Genomic DNA, 14,512 nt, shown 5'->3' with positions numbered 1-14,512 from the left:
AAACATGGGCTTAGATTCAAAAGGATCAGGATGTGAAAAACATATTTTATAATTTGCATTTCAGAGTCTCTACTTCAGTGAATCGGTTATAAATATATATAATAAAGGGAGATATTATTGATTAAAAATTTAAAGTCCAACAGCATTTTTTTATTTTTATTTATTTATTTTTTCAGGTAGGGTCTCCCTATGCAGTTCAGTCTAGCCTTGAGCTCACTTTATAGCACAGACTGGTCTCGAACTCACAAGGATCCTTGTGCCTCACTCTCCTGAGTGCTGAGATTACAGGCATGCATCCATCACCACGACAGGCTACTAAAGTTCAATAGTATTTTACTTCTACAGTTTTAGAGATCCTTTCTTGCCCAGCACTTTTTTGATAGCAAGTTGGACATCCTTGTTTCTGAGGCTATATACCATGGGGTTTAGTAAGGGAGTGACAATGGTATATGTCACTGTCACAAGCCTATCCTTGCTGGACACGTAGCTTGCCGTAGGCCTCAGGTAGATGAAGGAAGCACATCCATAATGGATAACAACGACAGTAAGGTGAGAGGCACAGGTGGAAAAGGCTTTTTGTTTGCCCTCCACTGATGGAATCTTCAGGATAGTCTTCAGGATGCAAAGATAAGAAACACAGATAAAGGAAAAGGGAACCACAAGGACAAGAACCCCACAGATGAATATGACCAGCTCATGAGCATCTGTCTTTGCACATGCCAGACGAATGACTGGTGAGATGTCACAGAAGTAGTGGTTGACTCTGTTGGCGCTACAGAAAGGAAGGCTGAAAACTAAATTCACCACAGTCAGTGAAGCCAAGAAGCCTCCAATCACACAGGCAGTTGCCAATTTCCCACATACCCGCCAACTCATAAGGATGGGGTAACGCAGGGGGTGACAGATGGCAGCATAGCGGTCATAGCCCATCATACCTAAAAGCAGACAGTTGGTAATAGCAAATCCAAGGAAAAAGAACATCTGAGTAGCACAACAGGTAAGGGAGATTGTTCTGGCCACAGAAAGTAGGTTGATAAGCATCTTGGGTAGGATGACAAAGGTATAGAAGGTCTCAGAGGTTGAGAGAATGCCCAGGAAGAAGTACATTGGTGTGTGGAGCCTTTGATCTAGGCGTATGACACTGATAATAGTGGCATTACCACTAAGAATGACTAGATACAGAAAGAGAAAAACCACAAAGAGAATAAGCTGAATTTCACCAAGGCTTGAAAAACCCAGCAACAAGAATTCAGTGACCAGAGTGAAGTTTTCTGTCAACACCTACAGAGAAAAGAAAGAAGACACTTTCAAATACATGACAAAAGAACATGGGGGCTATATTCCTTTCAAGGAGCCAGGGAGGAATATTGCTTTTGTTTATCTCTTCCAGTTCCTGTGACCTTTCCTTGTTTACTTTATAGTCCCCTCCTGCACCTTCAAAGGCAACAAAATCACATCTCTTTCTCCAATTCTCTGATTGGTTCTTCCACTTTTAAGATCTCTTCTGGATACAGTGGCTCCATCAGAATAACGCAGCACAGTTTCCAAACTTGAAATTTACTATTGTATATGAAGTCATAATTTCTCCTTTTAAGAATGTCAGGGATGATATTCTTAGATTCTGGGGGGTTGGAGTGTGAAGATCTTTCAGTGTTCATTATTTTGTCTACCATATTTAGTAAAAAAAAAAAGTCCACAAACAAAATTAAGAAAATAATTTCATTTATAGTGATATAAGAAATTGGCATTAAATTTAAAGAAAGGAAAGACACATACTTAGAAAATAAGCAGTCATCATTTCTCTCATTATAATTTTTTAGCCCTTGAAAAACATTGCTGAGAGACATTAAAATTTTGAGTAAATGAATATCTATGAATAATAAATGAATATCTATGTTAATTACATAAAAGAAAATGAAGTTGTCAATTCTTATCATATTGAACTATAGATTCAACATAAGAATTATCAATTGTTAGCAGGTTCTTCTTGTAAAGATAATCAAAATATTTAAATATAAAGGAACCAGAAGAGCCAAAGTAATTGAAAAACAAAATAAAGGTGGAGAATTTATACTTCATGACTTAAAAAGTTTATTAAAGATAGAATAATCAAGATTAGATGGTACTGGCATAAACATACACACATATGCCAAAGATACACACATATGCCAATGGACAGAATGAAGGTCCCAAAAATTATATACTCAAAAAATATCCATTCTGAAAGTAAGAAATATACCAAAGACAGTAAAAATATACTTAAAAAGCATATTATTGGAGCTGGGGATTTAGCTCAGCGGTATAAGCTCCTGCCTTGCAAGCAGGCAGTCGTGAGTTCGATCCCTGGTACCAATAAAAAGGAAAAAAACAAACAAACAAACAAACAAAAAAGAAGCATATTATGTTTATATACATATATCTATGGATTTGTTTTCAAAATACATAAATAATTCTTACAATGAAGTGATGGAACTAACACCCAATTGAAAACAAAATGGACAATTTACATAGATATTTCATCAATGTATGGTAATAGATAATACACATAAGAAAAGATCCTGAATACCAGTAATGTTTGTGAAATGCAAATTAAAAGCCACAATGGAAGAAATGTTTGCATGCACCTGAATGACTATAACTAAAAAATAAGCACTTAATGGTACTGATGAAGATGCAGAATAACTGATTTCTTCCCAGTTGCTGATGGAAATAAAAAATACAGCAGTCACTTTAGAAAACAGTGTGGCATCTTCTGAAAATGCTAAACATAAAAATCACATGATTCTTTGCTTTTTATTATATCTTGACCGATCATTATTGTACATATTTATGGAGTCCTAAATAATATTGAAATTTTCAGATGTAATATGTAATGACTAAATCAAGATTGTTAATGAATCTACAACCTCAAATGTTTATCAATTTTTGTGATGAAAACACTTGAAATATGCTTCTTTTAGTATGTTGAAATGTACAATACTCAATTATTATCTATATTCAAACTATCATGCAACAATTTTTTAGGAATCTTACAAAGGTACATATTCAGAAGGCAAACATCTCTCAACAAATGAGTGAGTTATCAAAAGTTTGTATCACCATAAAAATGAATACTACTCTGCAATAAAAATGATCTGTTATTAGTACATTCCACAATCATAGATGTAGCCAAGTACAAAAACACTGATACCTTGTTTATACAGAATGCTAACTATATTTATATAAAATATTCAGAAAAGGAAAATGTATACAGCAGAGAGGGCAGATTAATTATAACTTTTAACCGAAAGTAAAATAAGATTTGACTAGAAATAGGCAACACATGTGGTTGGGGGACAATACAGTGCTCTAAAATTGTATATAGTGATGGTTACACTGTACTATTAATTTTAAAAATTGAAATGGGCTTATATTATTGTACATTAATTTTACACATTTGGAGTAAGAATTTAGATATCATTTTGATTATTTCACTTTGTGTATGTGTCTATTTTAATCAGTAGATGGAAGGCTCTGAGGTATTTGAATTCTTTTAAGAGTCACCAATTCACCATTGCAGTTTTCTTCACGGCATTTCCAGAAAATGTCACAGATCTTTGCAAAGGTTTGTAAAACTAACTGTGAATCATTAATTATTTGAATTTTTAGTCTGATAGTATTTACCATGCCAACAAAGTTTAATTATAACTGTGACTTTCAATCAAAAACAGCCATAAATACACACAAAAAAAGCAAGACACGAATATAAGGAAGAAAACTAATTTGGTGTCAGGTAATTTTCTTATAAAAATGCATATTCCATAGTTTTTTAAGAAATAATTCTATGTGCATGAATAAAATATTGGAAAATAAGTCCTATCAAATTCAATACAAAAGAATTAAGTTACATTATAAATTATGAATATTTATTCCATTTGTTCTCTTTGAAAAACAACATTCAGCATTCAGTAATGTTCAAGGAAACTAAACTGATCTTGATGAATTATTTAGATTAGCATGATGAATTATTTGAATTTGTTATCTTCCAAAGTGTTAAAGATTGTTCTAATATTCGTTCCTCTTCACTTCTACTACTCATTATCAGCTTTATTTAGATAAATGTGAATTCTATGATCCCTAGAGCAAACTGGTCTGTTTTAGCATTAGTGAATTTTGGTACATAAACTGCCTTTGGGAAAAGCATATCATATATTCCAAGAGGCCATGAAAAGCAATGTCATTTGAAGCAGTGAATTTACAGCAGTGTTTTCTGCAGTTAAAGGCAGGAAAATAATAGAATAGTTTTGATTTTTTACCATAAATAAATGAAAACTTATTAGAGATGACAAGAATACCTTTTAGCTATGTAGAATTCTATCCAATAGCATTACTTTTTACACCTGACCTCAAACTTTAACAAGCAGACATAAAGAATATGGTAAAATCCTTTGTAGCAAAAATAGATACTCGATCAAAAGGAAAAGAAAAAAAAAAAAACGAAGCAATATGAAATAAGACACTTGAAAATAACAGAGATGGCAATTACAGATGTGAATCAAATCGTATTTAACAGAGTTTCAAGTGACCACTCAATAAAAAAAAAAAAAAAAAAAAGACAAAAAAATAACAGACACAAACAGAAGCAAATGTTATTCACAGTAATGAAATATAATTAAGTAAAATACAGAAATACTTTTATGAGATCAAAAATTATAGTCATAGAAGAAATATAAGCAGATTTGTAAGGCAATAAACTATTAAGGCAACTATTAAGAAAAACTCAGAAATAAAAGACCTATGCCTGTATTTTTAAAAATGATCAATCATCTTTTAATGTATTTCATATTCATGATTATGAAAATATTTATGAACACTGACCAAAAATCATCTAACACATATGCTAGTCAAATTGTATAATATAAGAAAATGTATTTGTAACTTTGACCAAAAATTCTAGCAACTAGCAATAAAAAGAAAATTGTTTTTGTTGGAAGCAATATACAATGTATGATAAGAGGGTCAAAATCTTCAAAATTCAAGGAAGAGGAGTCTGATTAAGGAACTGCATGCATAGATTCCTCTCTTCAAATACAAAAAAGAAAGCAAAAATATTAGTTAACTTTTTCTTGATGAGTTACTTACACTGAGAGATTCATTCACTGTAAGACATGCAGTGGGCTTTTCAAGGAAAGAATCAGTGGAAGATTAATATAGCTATCATTTAATAAACAAACCTAAATAACAACAGCTACTTGAATAAATAATTTACTAAATATACCTATCAATAAATCCAAGTCTAAAATAAATTAGAATGAGTTAAAGCATAGCACCTAAATATTATGTTTTTGATGAAGTAATAATTACATAATAAAGTGAAGTGAGAAATGACAAAAATGACAAAAGAAAGCCTTTCCTATTGCTGTCTAAATAATAAATGAAACTTAGATTAACCAAATAGTGAATACAAAAAAAAGACTGAAAAAAAATCAGAGATGCTTTCAAAGAAAAATTTTTTCTGTGTATTAAATAAGACAAGTGTAAAATAGAATGATTTTAAAAGCCTGAAAAATAGAAAAGAGCAGAAAATATAACAAACACAGACAAACTAGTTTAACAAAAGTTGTGGTCTTGATATTTAAAATTTAAAATTCAGGCCAGAACCAATAAGTAAACAAAATATATTTTAATGCTAATATCTACAATTCACAATAAAATTATCGATCACACATCCTCAAAAATATAGGAGCTACTTTTGTTAAGAAAGACCATATAAAATATATATTAAGGAGAAACAAGCAGACACTAACAATGGAAATCATCAATGCACCATTCTATTCAGAAAAGATGAAGAGAAAAACATAATGAAAGATTTGAGACCTAAATAACAAAATCAGTAAAGTATATCATATAGAAATATGTTGAACTTGTATGAAATACTGAAGAATATAAACTTTTTGTAGTCACATCAAAAATTTCAGCAAGCATCACAAGGTGAAAAGTACACAAACAATATTTCTCAATATCAACCACAATAAGCTATAGACCGATATAAAAAGCATCTATGATAGAAGTTTTGAATACTTGTTGGGTCAGAGGGGAAATGCAAAGGAAACTTAAAAGAATTTTCAAATACATGAAATATAATTAACATAATTTCATACTGCATATCTAAATAAATGACTGTTTAAAACAGTGAATTGAACAAAATTTGTACTTCAATTATTTTTATAAATAAAAATGCAATAAAATTTAACAAATGTAAATGTAAAACATTTCAACACCAGCTAAATGCTTGACAGTTTCAATATCAAAACAATTTAATAAGTATAAAAAATCTAAATTTAAACTCACATAATCCTCAAAGATCTTTCTATGTTAAGAAAATTCGAAGAAGTGTTAAGATTTGAAAAAATATTTCACCGTATTGAAAATTTTAAAACTAAACATGATGAATTATCACAATTGTAAATAAAATTTAAGAGTAAAATAAAACATTTATTCATAACCAAAAGCAAAACCAGAAATATTAGAAACTAAACAATAAATGGAAAATTACCAAAAATAGTGTTATTATTAACAATAAACTTATAAATAGATGAAAAATTAACTAAGACTTACATAAATGGATATATGCATAAAGTTTCAAAGTAGAAATAGAATACATGAAGAATAAAAGTGCAAGTAATCAGAAGTGTGGATATAGAATTTATAAGCTAAACAACCAAATCATCATCTTATCAGAAAATTAACTTTACTTCTTCAGGTCCCTTGATTCTCATATCTGGTGATTCTGTCATGAGTGATTCTTTGAAAGACACAGGAACTATTAAATCTGAAGAGAATCAGCATTTCTGAAAAGAAAAGTGAAAGTCTTAGGGTATTTTGTTTTTTACTGATTTATTTTTCTTCTTTCATTCTCAGGCTGAAGGAGAAATAAAAGAAACAAATTTACTTTAATCAGGGAACGACATATATATATATATATATATATATATATATATATATATATATTTTTTTTTTTTTTATGCTACACCCATATTGGTTTCAGAAGGGATTTAGAGGAGATTATTGTACAGAACTATTTGGAATACTGAAAAAAAGACATACAGGAAGATATGATGAAATGCACATGGGAACACTTTGTAGATGAAAAGAGGTAAAGAGAATAAGTAGTGAAGTGTGTGTAGAAAATAGGCAATTAACCAAGTACCTTCTCACCTAACCATTGCAAGCCTTATAAAATTTTACATTTCTTAGGAGAAAGAGACAGACAAATTGACAAAGTCACAGAGAAAGACAGAGAAAGACAGTGGAGGGGAGAGAGAAAGAAAAAGAAAAGGAAAAGAAAAGACACGCTGTTGGTAAATGGGTTTACCACAACACTCCGAACTCATCTTTTTTAGCTTCTAGATCTAATATTGATGCTTTAATCAGATGGAAATCCATGTAGTTCACTGAGCACATAGCAGGACATATACAAACAATGTCTTCGCCCGTATTTGGGCAGATGTTCTGATCTTTCAAATTATTTTCTCTCAAGTCATATTCTCACTCTCTCAATTTAACACACAATTATCGGGTACTCTAAATCTCTGCGATTTCATTAGGGATTTGGAACACATGATGGAACTAAAATAATCCTGGTCCTCATGAAACATTCGTTATTCAAGTTCTCACATTTTACAGAAACCTAGATAATGCTCCTGATAAACCTTACAAAACACAACCTGGGTGTTGGTTGTTTGAGAAAAGTTTATTTGCCAGGCCCCATTAAATCATATACATCTTTCCAGCCTCATCAACATCAGAGTTCCTACTAAATAAATGACACAAAGTCTGAGTATCAATAAATAAATAAATTAACACATGAAAAAATAATTGAAATTGATTTATAGATATTTTCCACATATAAAGGTACTTCTAATGAATGTGAAAAAAAGATGCTTTATATAATGAAGAAAATACTAGATGTGGAGCAAAAAAGACATAAATTCACAGTTTGTCTTTCATTATTTTACTCAAACATATAATTTAACCTTCGCAAGTTTTCATTTTCTCTCCTAGAAGTTTGGAAATTATGAGGGTTAATAGATAGCATATGTAAAAGATATATCCCAGAATTATATATAAAAACGCTAATAAAATATTTTTCTTTCTTTTTTCCTTTCTATCTTCTTTTATTACCTTTCTATCTTCTTTCCTTCTTTGCTTATTTCCTTGTTTTAACAAACAAGGTAATAGAAAAAGTCACCATAATCACCCTAAGTTATAGCTAACGTTACTCTATTTCTTTACCTTAAGACTTCATCCTATACACAATCTTGTCTACTCCTCCAGATGCTTTACCCACTATTTCCTTCCAATTTTTCAATATTATTTGTTTGTTCACCCTAGTTTTACAAATAACTCAACAGTTTTGGATTATAACATAAGTGGAAAGGCATACCTAATTATCATTTTTCAGATAGTCTAAATGTACTCCAAAGATTTCAGGTCATTTATTTTCTTCAGTCCACTTACAAAATTCAGAAGACTCAATCTCAAAATGAGTTTCACATTCCCCAAAACATAGGTCTGCTGCATAGAAGAATGTAATATCCCATCCCCTAGTCATAGCACAAGACATTTATGAAGATGTTTAAGTAATGTTCCACAACTAGAACGTTCTCAGTGTATAACGTTCTTCCTTTCATTCTCTGAAAATTTTAAACCAGCAACAAAAGACTTACCAGTTCATTCCTCAGAAGGATGGTCATTGTTCCTCTGCCCCAGGGCCTGGCTAGCAACCGTTATGACTCTTACTAATAGGCTCCTTTTCCTAGTAACCAAAATTAATGTCGATGTCTTAATTGGTAACTTTATTACCCAGTACCCTAAAGATCTATCACCACATTGCTCCTGACACAAATTCAGCCTCTACTCAATTAACATCAATGATCCCAGGGGTAAATGGACTTCAAGTCTTTTTTTGCCAAATAATAAACTGAGGAGTTGACACTGGAAAGTATTTCTTTACATGTTTTAGAGCAAAAAAGAGGAAAAGGTCCTTGGTCTTCTTCCTATAGTTTATGCTTTTTTGAAAACAATAAGGCCCTTCTTCATTGATCCTTTAGCTAGAGACTGTATTTCAAGAGGAGAAATACATTTTAAGAAATGACAGGAAAATAGATTGATGTGGCCCTTCAAATCCAGTGAGAGCAGCAAAGAGCAAAACTGGAAGTTGAGACATCATGCAGGAATACTCGGTTGCAGAACCCAGAAATATCACATATGCATTTTTTTAAAATTCCCAGGCATGTATTTAGTTTCTAGCTTCTGCTATGAATTGTGTCATATTCACATAATGCAAGATCAAATAATTGATATTTTCTATCTTAGTTTTTTAGATAAATGTGTGGCAGATATTCACTACTATGCTACACCTTTTTGTTTTGCTAATGTTGACATGTATTTATTCATTTTAAGGAGAAAAAAGATAAACAAACAATGAAATCAAGTTACTGAACAGGTTAGTAGTGCACTTACAATAGTTGATACATTGCATATTGTTTCTGTAGTAGTTATTCAGAGTATAGTATATAGGCACGATATCATGCAGCCCTACATGTGTAAAAACTATTGTGTCACTACTCTGAGAAACTGAACAAGTAAATAGGATCTGACAACCTCTGTCTTAAGAAATTAAACCCCCGTTGGAGGCAAAAGAAAAAGATCAGTGTTTTCAAACTCCCACAATGAGGGTGAAGGAAGGAAGTTTAGAGGTGTGTGTCACTATGGAGATATATAGCAAATAATCATGAGTTACATTGTAGAGTCAACAACTGCATGGAGAAAGTTACATTTAAATGAAGTTTTAAAATCTAATAGTCAGAAATATAGTAAGAATAAATAAATTTTAAGAAAGTGTAAAGTTTAGGAAACATTAAACAATATATTGATTTGAACAGCAATTCTTTGGTATAAATTTTAATTTAAAGAGTTATAATTTACCTTCAAATCTGTTAGGAACTATTTAAGATTTTATAATCTGGAATGTCGTCTGATACTTTCATTTTAGAAAATGATGATGACTAAGATAATAAATCCTTAACTACAGTTCAGGTTATGCTAGACATTGCTCTAAATGCTTATCGTATTACATAATTTACAATTCACAACAACCCTAAAACCTTCTTGTCAAAAGTGTGAATACATTCCATACCATTCCATACCATACAGTCCAACTTGATGCTCTTGTAGTGATTCAAAAAAGACAGGATTATATTGTGGAAATGGAAGCAGAATCCGACAGAGGAACTTTTAAGGAAGAGAGCCTTCAGAAATGTGCCAGTTGATTTAATGTATCGTGAGAGGATTTAGAAGTAAGAGATAAGGATGATCTCTATGCATATGGCCTGACTTCCTGTAAGTATGGAATTAATCTTTACCTGATTCAGTGTGAAGATGGAAGAGCAAGCTTGGGGACACAAGATAAGAGGACCATTTGTAAGTCAAGCAGCTCTGTCATGTGAGGAGCTAAATAGGGAACTGAATAGAAACACTCATGTTTAACATACAAATTCATGCCTTCAGGAAATTCAAATTCAGTGAACAGAAAAGTAAGGAAAGGCAGTTGTACCCAACAACCCAAGGGCAAAAAACAAAAATAGACAGATAAGACTGCATCAATCTTACAAAACACACAGTAAAGGAACTACAATCAGATTAACCAGGGAACGGATGGAATGGCAGTACACATTTGTTAATCATGCATCTTTTAAAGGGTTCACATTCCAAATATATACCTGACATTTATTATTTGATTTCTTGAAGTATCACAAGGAATTTTAAAGACTCAAATAATAGAAGCAAAAATGGAATGATGACAGAAGGCCACAGGCAGGGTAAGAGGTGTGGGTGGTTTGAGGAAATGATAGCCAAGTGGTATAAAGATCAGTTAATGTAATATGTGCCATGACAACATACTTAATAACAGTGTATTGTCTATCTGAAAATAGCCTATCGATTCCAGTTGTTTCCATCACAAAAAAATATGTATTTGAGGAGATATATATATGCTAATTAGATTGATTTAACCATTACATAATGTGTACTTATTCTAAAATATCCTGTTATACACAGCAAATACATATAGTTTTACTTGTCAGTTAAAAATATGAAGATGTTACACTAGACTTCTTTGCTTTCCTCTAAAATATTGAAATCTTTGTTGATTCATTGTTATGTGTATTTTGCTTTTCTCCAATAGAACTTATCCAAATAACATTTTTTACATGATGACTTCTAATAGGCTTTCCAGTTATATGTTAAATATCAACTCCTCTAATCAACCAGTTTCTCTTCATTCGATCCAAATGAGTTGTCTTTCATTGTTCCCTCTTTTGACTCCTGCATGTAAGATTCATTCAGAGACTGAATTTGAACACCTGATATGGTATTTTTCTGAATTTACTTGCCTACTAGGAAGTCTTGAATGAGATCATGATTTATGAGGCTGGAGGTCCAGTATATTTCATTTAAAATAATTTTCCACTAACTTGTGTACTATCTGGAAGTACTATCTAATACAAATTTAAGAAAGAATATACATTTTTTAAAATGATAGAGTATATCTGTATACTAAGAGAACACAAAGAAATCAGAATTTAATCCCACCAGTGAGTGCAAGAGACACAAAGGAAGTTTACATTGATAGCTGAGACTGTCTTAAAACATAAATATTAAGTAAATAAGAGTAGCTATTTAAAAAGAAAAACAGCATGTGAGAATATAGAATCATCTCTAAGAGATGAGAAAACAGTAGGTTAACTAGAATATACAACTAGGCAAATAAAGAAAATAAATAATATCTTTGGAAATTCTAATTATAGACAGGTAGGCAGAGACTCAATGATAAAGCTAATAAAAGGCATTTGACATCATCTTATATGATTCAGGGAGTTGTTAGTAAATATTCCCATGGGATTGCTAGAAATTCTGGGACTCCAGTTTTCTTTTTGTAAATATCAACTCAAGCTCCTTACTTGGGATTGCTTGAGGTATTTTAATAATTTATGCAATATTAGTAGCTTCTTTAGGGACTTAATAAATAAATATTCAGGGATAAATGTAGACTAAGAAAAGATGAAAGATAATATTTTAATTATCCTTCCCATCAAATAAATAAATAATTTAAATATTCAGAGATAAATGTGGGGGCTAAGAAAAGATAAAATGGGAAGGATATACATAAGCGTAGAATAGAGATAACAAACTGAGTTTCCAATTTCAACTGAACAAAACAAATCCAGGCAAAGGCAAAGATACAGCAAGAAGATTCAGCCACAATATGAGTCTCTCATGATCATTTCAGAATCAATGGGATGAAGGCTGCTCATTGTCTTCAAAAAAGGGAGTGTGGAGAAAAGCTAATTTTCTGTTTCTATTCATGGAAACAATACAGTGTAGATAGTATTTTGCTCTCTTTAGTTGTTCCCAAAAGTGAAAATTGAATTTAATTCTTGTATTAGTCTTCAATTGATCAATATTTAGTATAATAAATAAAAACCAACATTTTGAGAATCTAAATGACCCCCTTCCTTACCTTCTCAAACTTGTTAGAGTACTACTAGCAAGAGAAAACCAAGATGACTGAACATTTTGCAATTTCATTCTCACATATAAAATGTTCTTTTTATAGTATAGTTGGAAAATAAGTAAGTAAATACAACAAACCACATTTTTCCTCGCACATAGCCTTATTGAATAGGTAAAAAGAATGGTTGTTTAATTAATAGGATATGAAGTCTGTCCCATTGTTCTTCGAAGGGCTGACTTGAATTCTGTATTTCTCAGACTGTAAATCATTGGATTGAACAGTGGGGTGAGAATGGTATAAGACACAGATATTAGAGTGTCTTGATTTGAAGAATAATTGGTCTTGGGCCTTAAATAGATGAAAGAGGCACAGCCATAGTGAACAATGACCACTATGAGATGGGAGGCACAGGTGGAGAAGGCCTTGTACCTTCCAGCAGAGGATGGAATTTGTAGAATGGCTGAGATGATACGGACATAGGAGATCAGGATGAGTAACAGTGGAATAACTAAGACGAATACACCTAGCATGAATATGATCAACTGACTGAGGCGGGAGTGCTGAGATGCGAGTTTGAGGACAGGGGAGATGTCACAGAAAAAGTGATGGAGCTGGTTAGAGGAGTGGAAGGGCAAGTGAAATACCAGGGAGGTGATGACCACAGAGACAATAAATCCACAAGCACAAGCAGCAAACACTAATCTCACACATACCCCAGGTTCCATAAGCATTGCGTAGTGCAGAGGGTTACAGATGGCCACGTAGCGATCATAACCCATGGCTGCCAAGAGGAAGGAGTGGGAGCAGCCAAGGAAGAGGAAGGTGGACATCTGGATGGCACAGCCCAGGAAGGAGATGGTCTTCTTCTCAGCCAACAAGTCAACCAGCATCTTGGGTACAATCACAAATGTGTAACATGTTTCAGAGCAGGAGAGAATGGACAAGAAGAAGAACATTGGGGTGTGAAGGGCTCTGTCCAGCACAATGGTGGAAATGATGACAGCATTGGCACCCAGAGTGAACAGGTAGAGGAGCAGGAAGATAACAAACAGCAGCTTCTGGAGGCTTGCCAGAGCTGAGAAGCCCAGGAAAACAAACTCTTTCACCTTGGTTTCATTGATCTTCTCCATAGAGAGAGCACTTCTATATCGCAAAGTCATGGACAGAGGCAGAGTCTGGGATCCAGAGAAAAAATGCTGAAATGTATAAGAAACACAATACAAAGTCTAGAGATAGCAGGCATTTCCAGATATTTGGTAGGATTCCTTCATTCTCACTATGAACTCTAAAAGAAGAATTAATGTTAAATATGAAACAGAATCAGGGAACTCAGTTGGGTGGTTCCCTTTGATGTGGAGAAGAGGTTATCTCTCTTGCCAATAATTAAGAAACTATTTCACAATTCTCCTTTTTATCTTTCATACACATTATTGTTGTCTTCTTGCTCAGTATAAGCTCAAGAAAATCCTGTGTGCAAAGACAAAAATTAATATTAAACTTAGTTACCTGAATCTGATCAGAATTTAGAGCAAAAGAATGAATACTCTTCAGACACATAGTTGCTTCAGTTTTCCCAACCACAAAATGGGAAGGAAGAAGAACAATTATGTGATCTGAGTTAAGGTGTGAAGGGACTAACAGTGACTTTAGTCAAAACATGCTACAAAAGAAAAGCTTCATTTCTGAGAAACTGATAGGGAACTAATTAGCAACACTATTGAAGATCCACAATACAGAATTTCTAGTATAATGTGGCATAGAAGATAATATTCATATTTATGAAAACATTTTTCTGCTTGATAAGAAGTAGAGAGAGACTTACTACCTGTGAGATATTTTGCAGCACTCTTAAATCTCCTTATTCTGCAGTGCCTCAGAGAAAGTTGGAGAAAGGATATTGTACAAATGGCTCAGACCTTTCCAGTGTATCAGTGAGCATAGCACAGTTGAACACTT

At 32.5% G+C, this 14,512-nt stretch overlaps 2 protein-coding genes across 2 annotated transcripts; both read right to left on the bottom strand.

Moving 5' to 3' along the window:
- Positions 1 to 339: 339 nt before the first annotated feature.
- Positions 340 to 8,735, bottom strand: LOC100714010 (olfactory receptor 10R2). Its single transcript, XM_013149073.2, has 2 exons — positions 8,709 to 8,735; positions 340 to 1,281 (listed from the first exon to the last, which is right to left on the bottom strand). Exons 1-2 carry the CDS (start codon positions 8,733 to 8,735, stop codon positions 340 to 342), a joined length of 969 nt encoding a protein of 322 aa, XP_013004527.2.
- A 4,009-nt stretch (positions 8,736 to 12,744) lies between these two features.
- On the bottom strand, positions 12,745 to 13,686 carry LOC100713731 (olfactory receptor 10K1). The gene has a single exon (XM_003466651.2). The coding sequence runs from the start codon at positions 13,684 to 13,686 to the stop codon at positions 12,745 to 12,747; it is 942 nt and encodes a 313-aa protein (XP_003466699.2).
- Between the last annotated feature and the right edge of the window lie 826 nt (positions 13,687 to 14,512).

The sequence above is a fragment of the Cavia porcellus genome, unplaced genomic scaffold (genome assembly GCF_034190915.1).
Source record: "Cavia porcellus strain 051 isolate PalLab524CR breed Dunkin Hartley unplaced genomic scaffold, mCavPor4.1 scaffold_7, whole genome shotgun sequence".
NCBI lineage: Eukaryota > Metazoa > Chordata > Mammalia > Rodentia > Caviidae > Cavia > Cavia porcellus.
The sequence above is the reverse complement of the archived record's forward strand: the minus strand, read 5'-3'. Positions and strand labels throughout refer to the sequence as shown.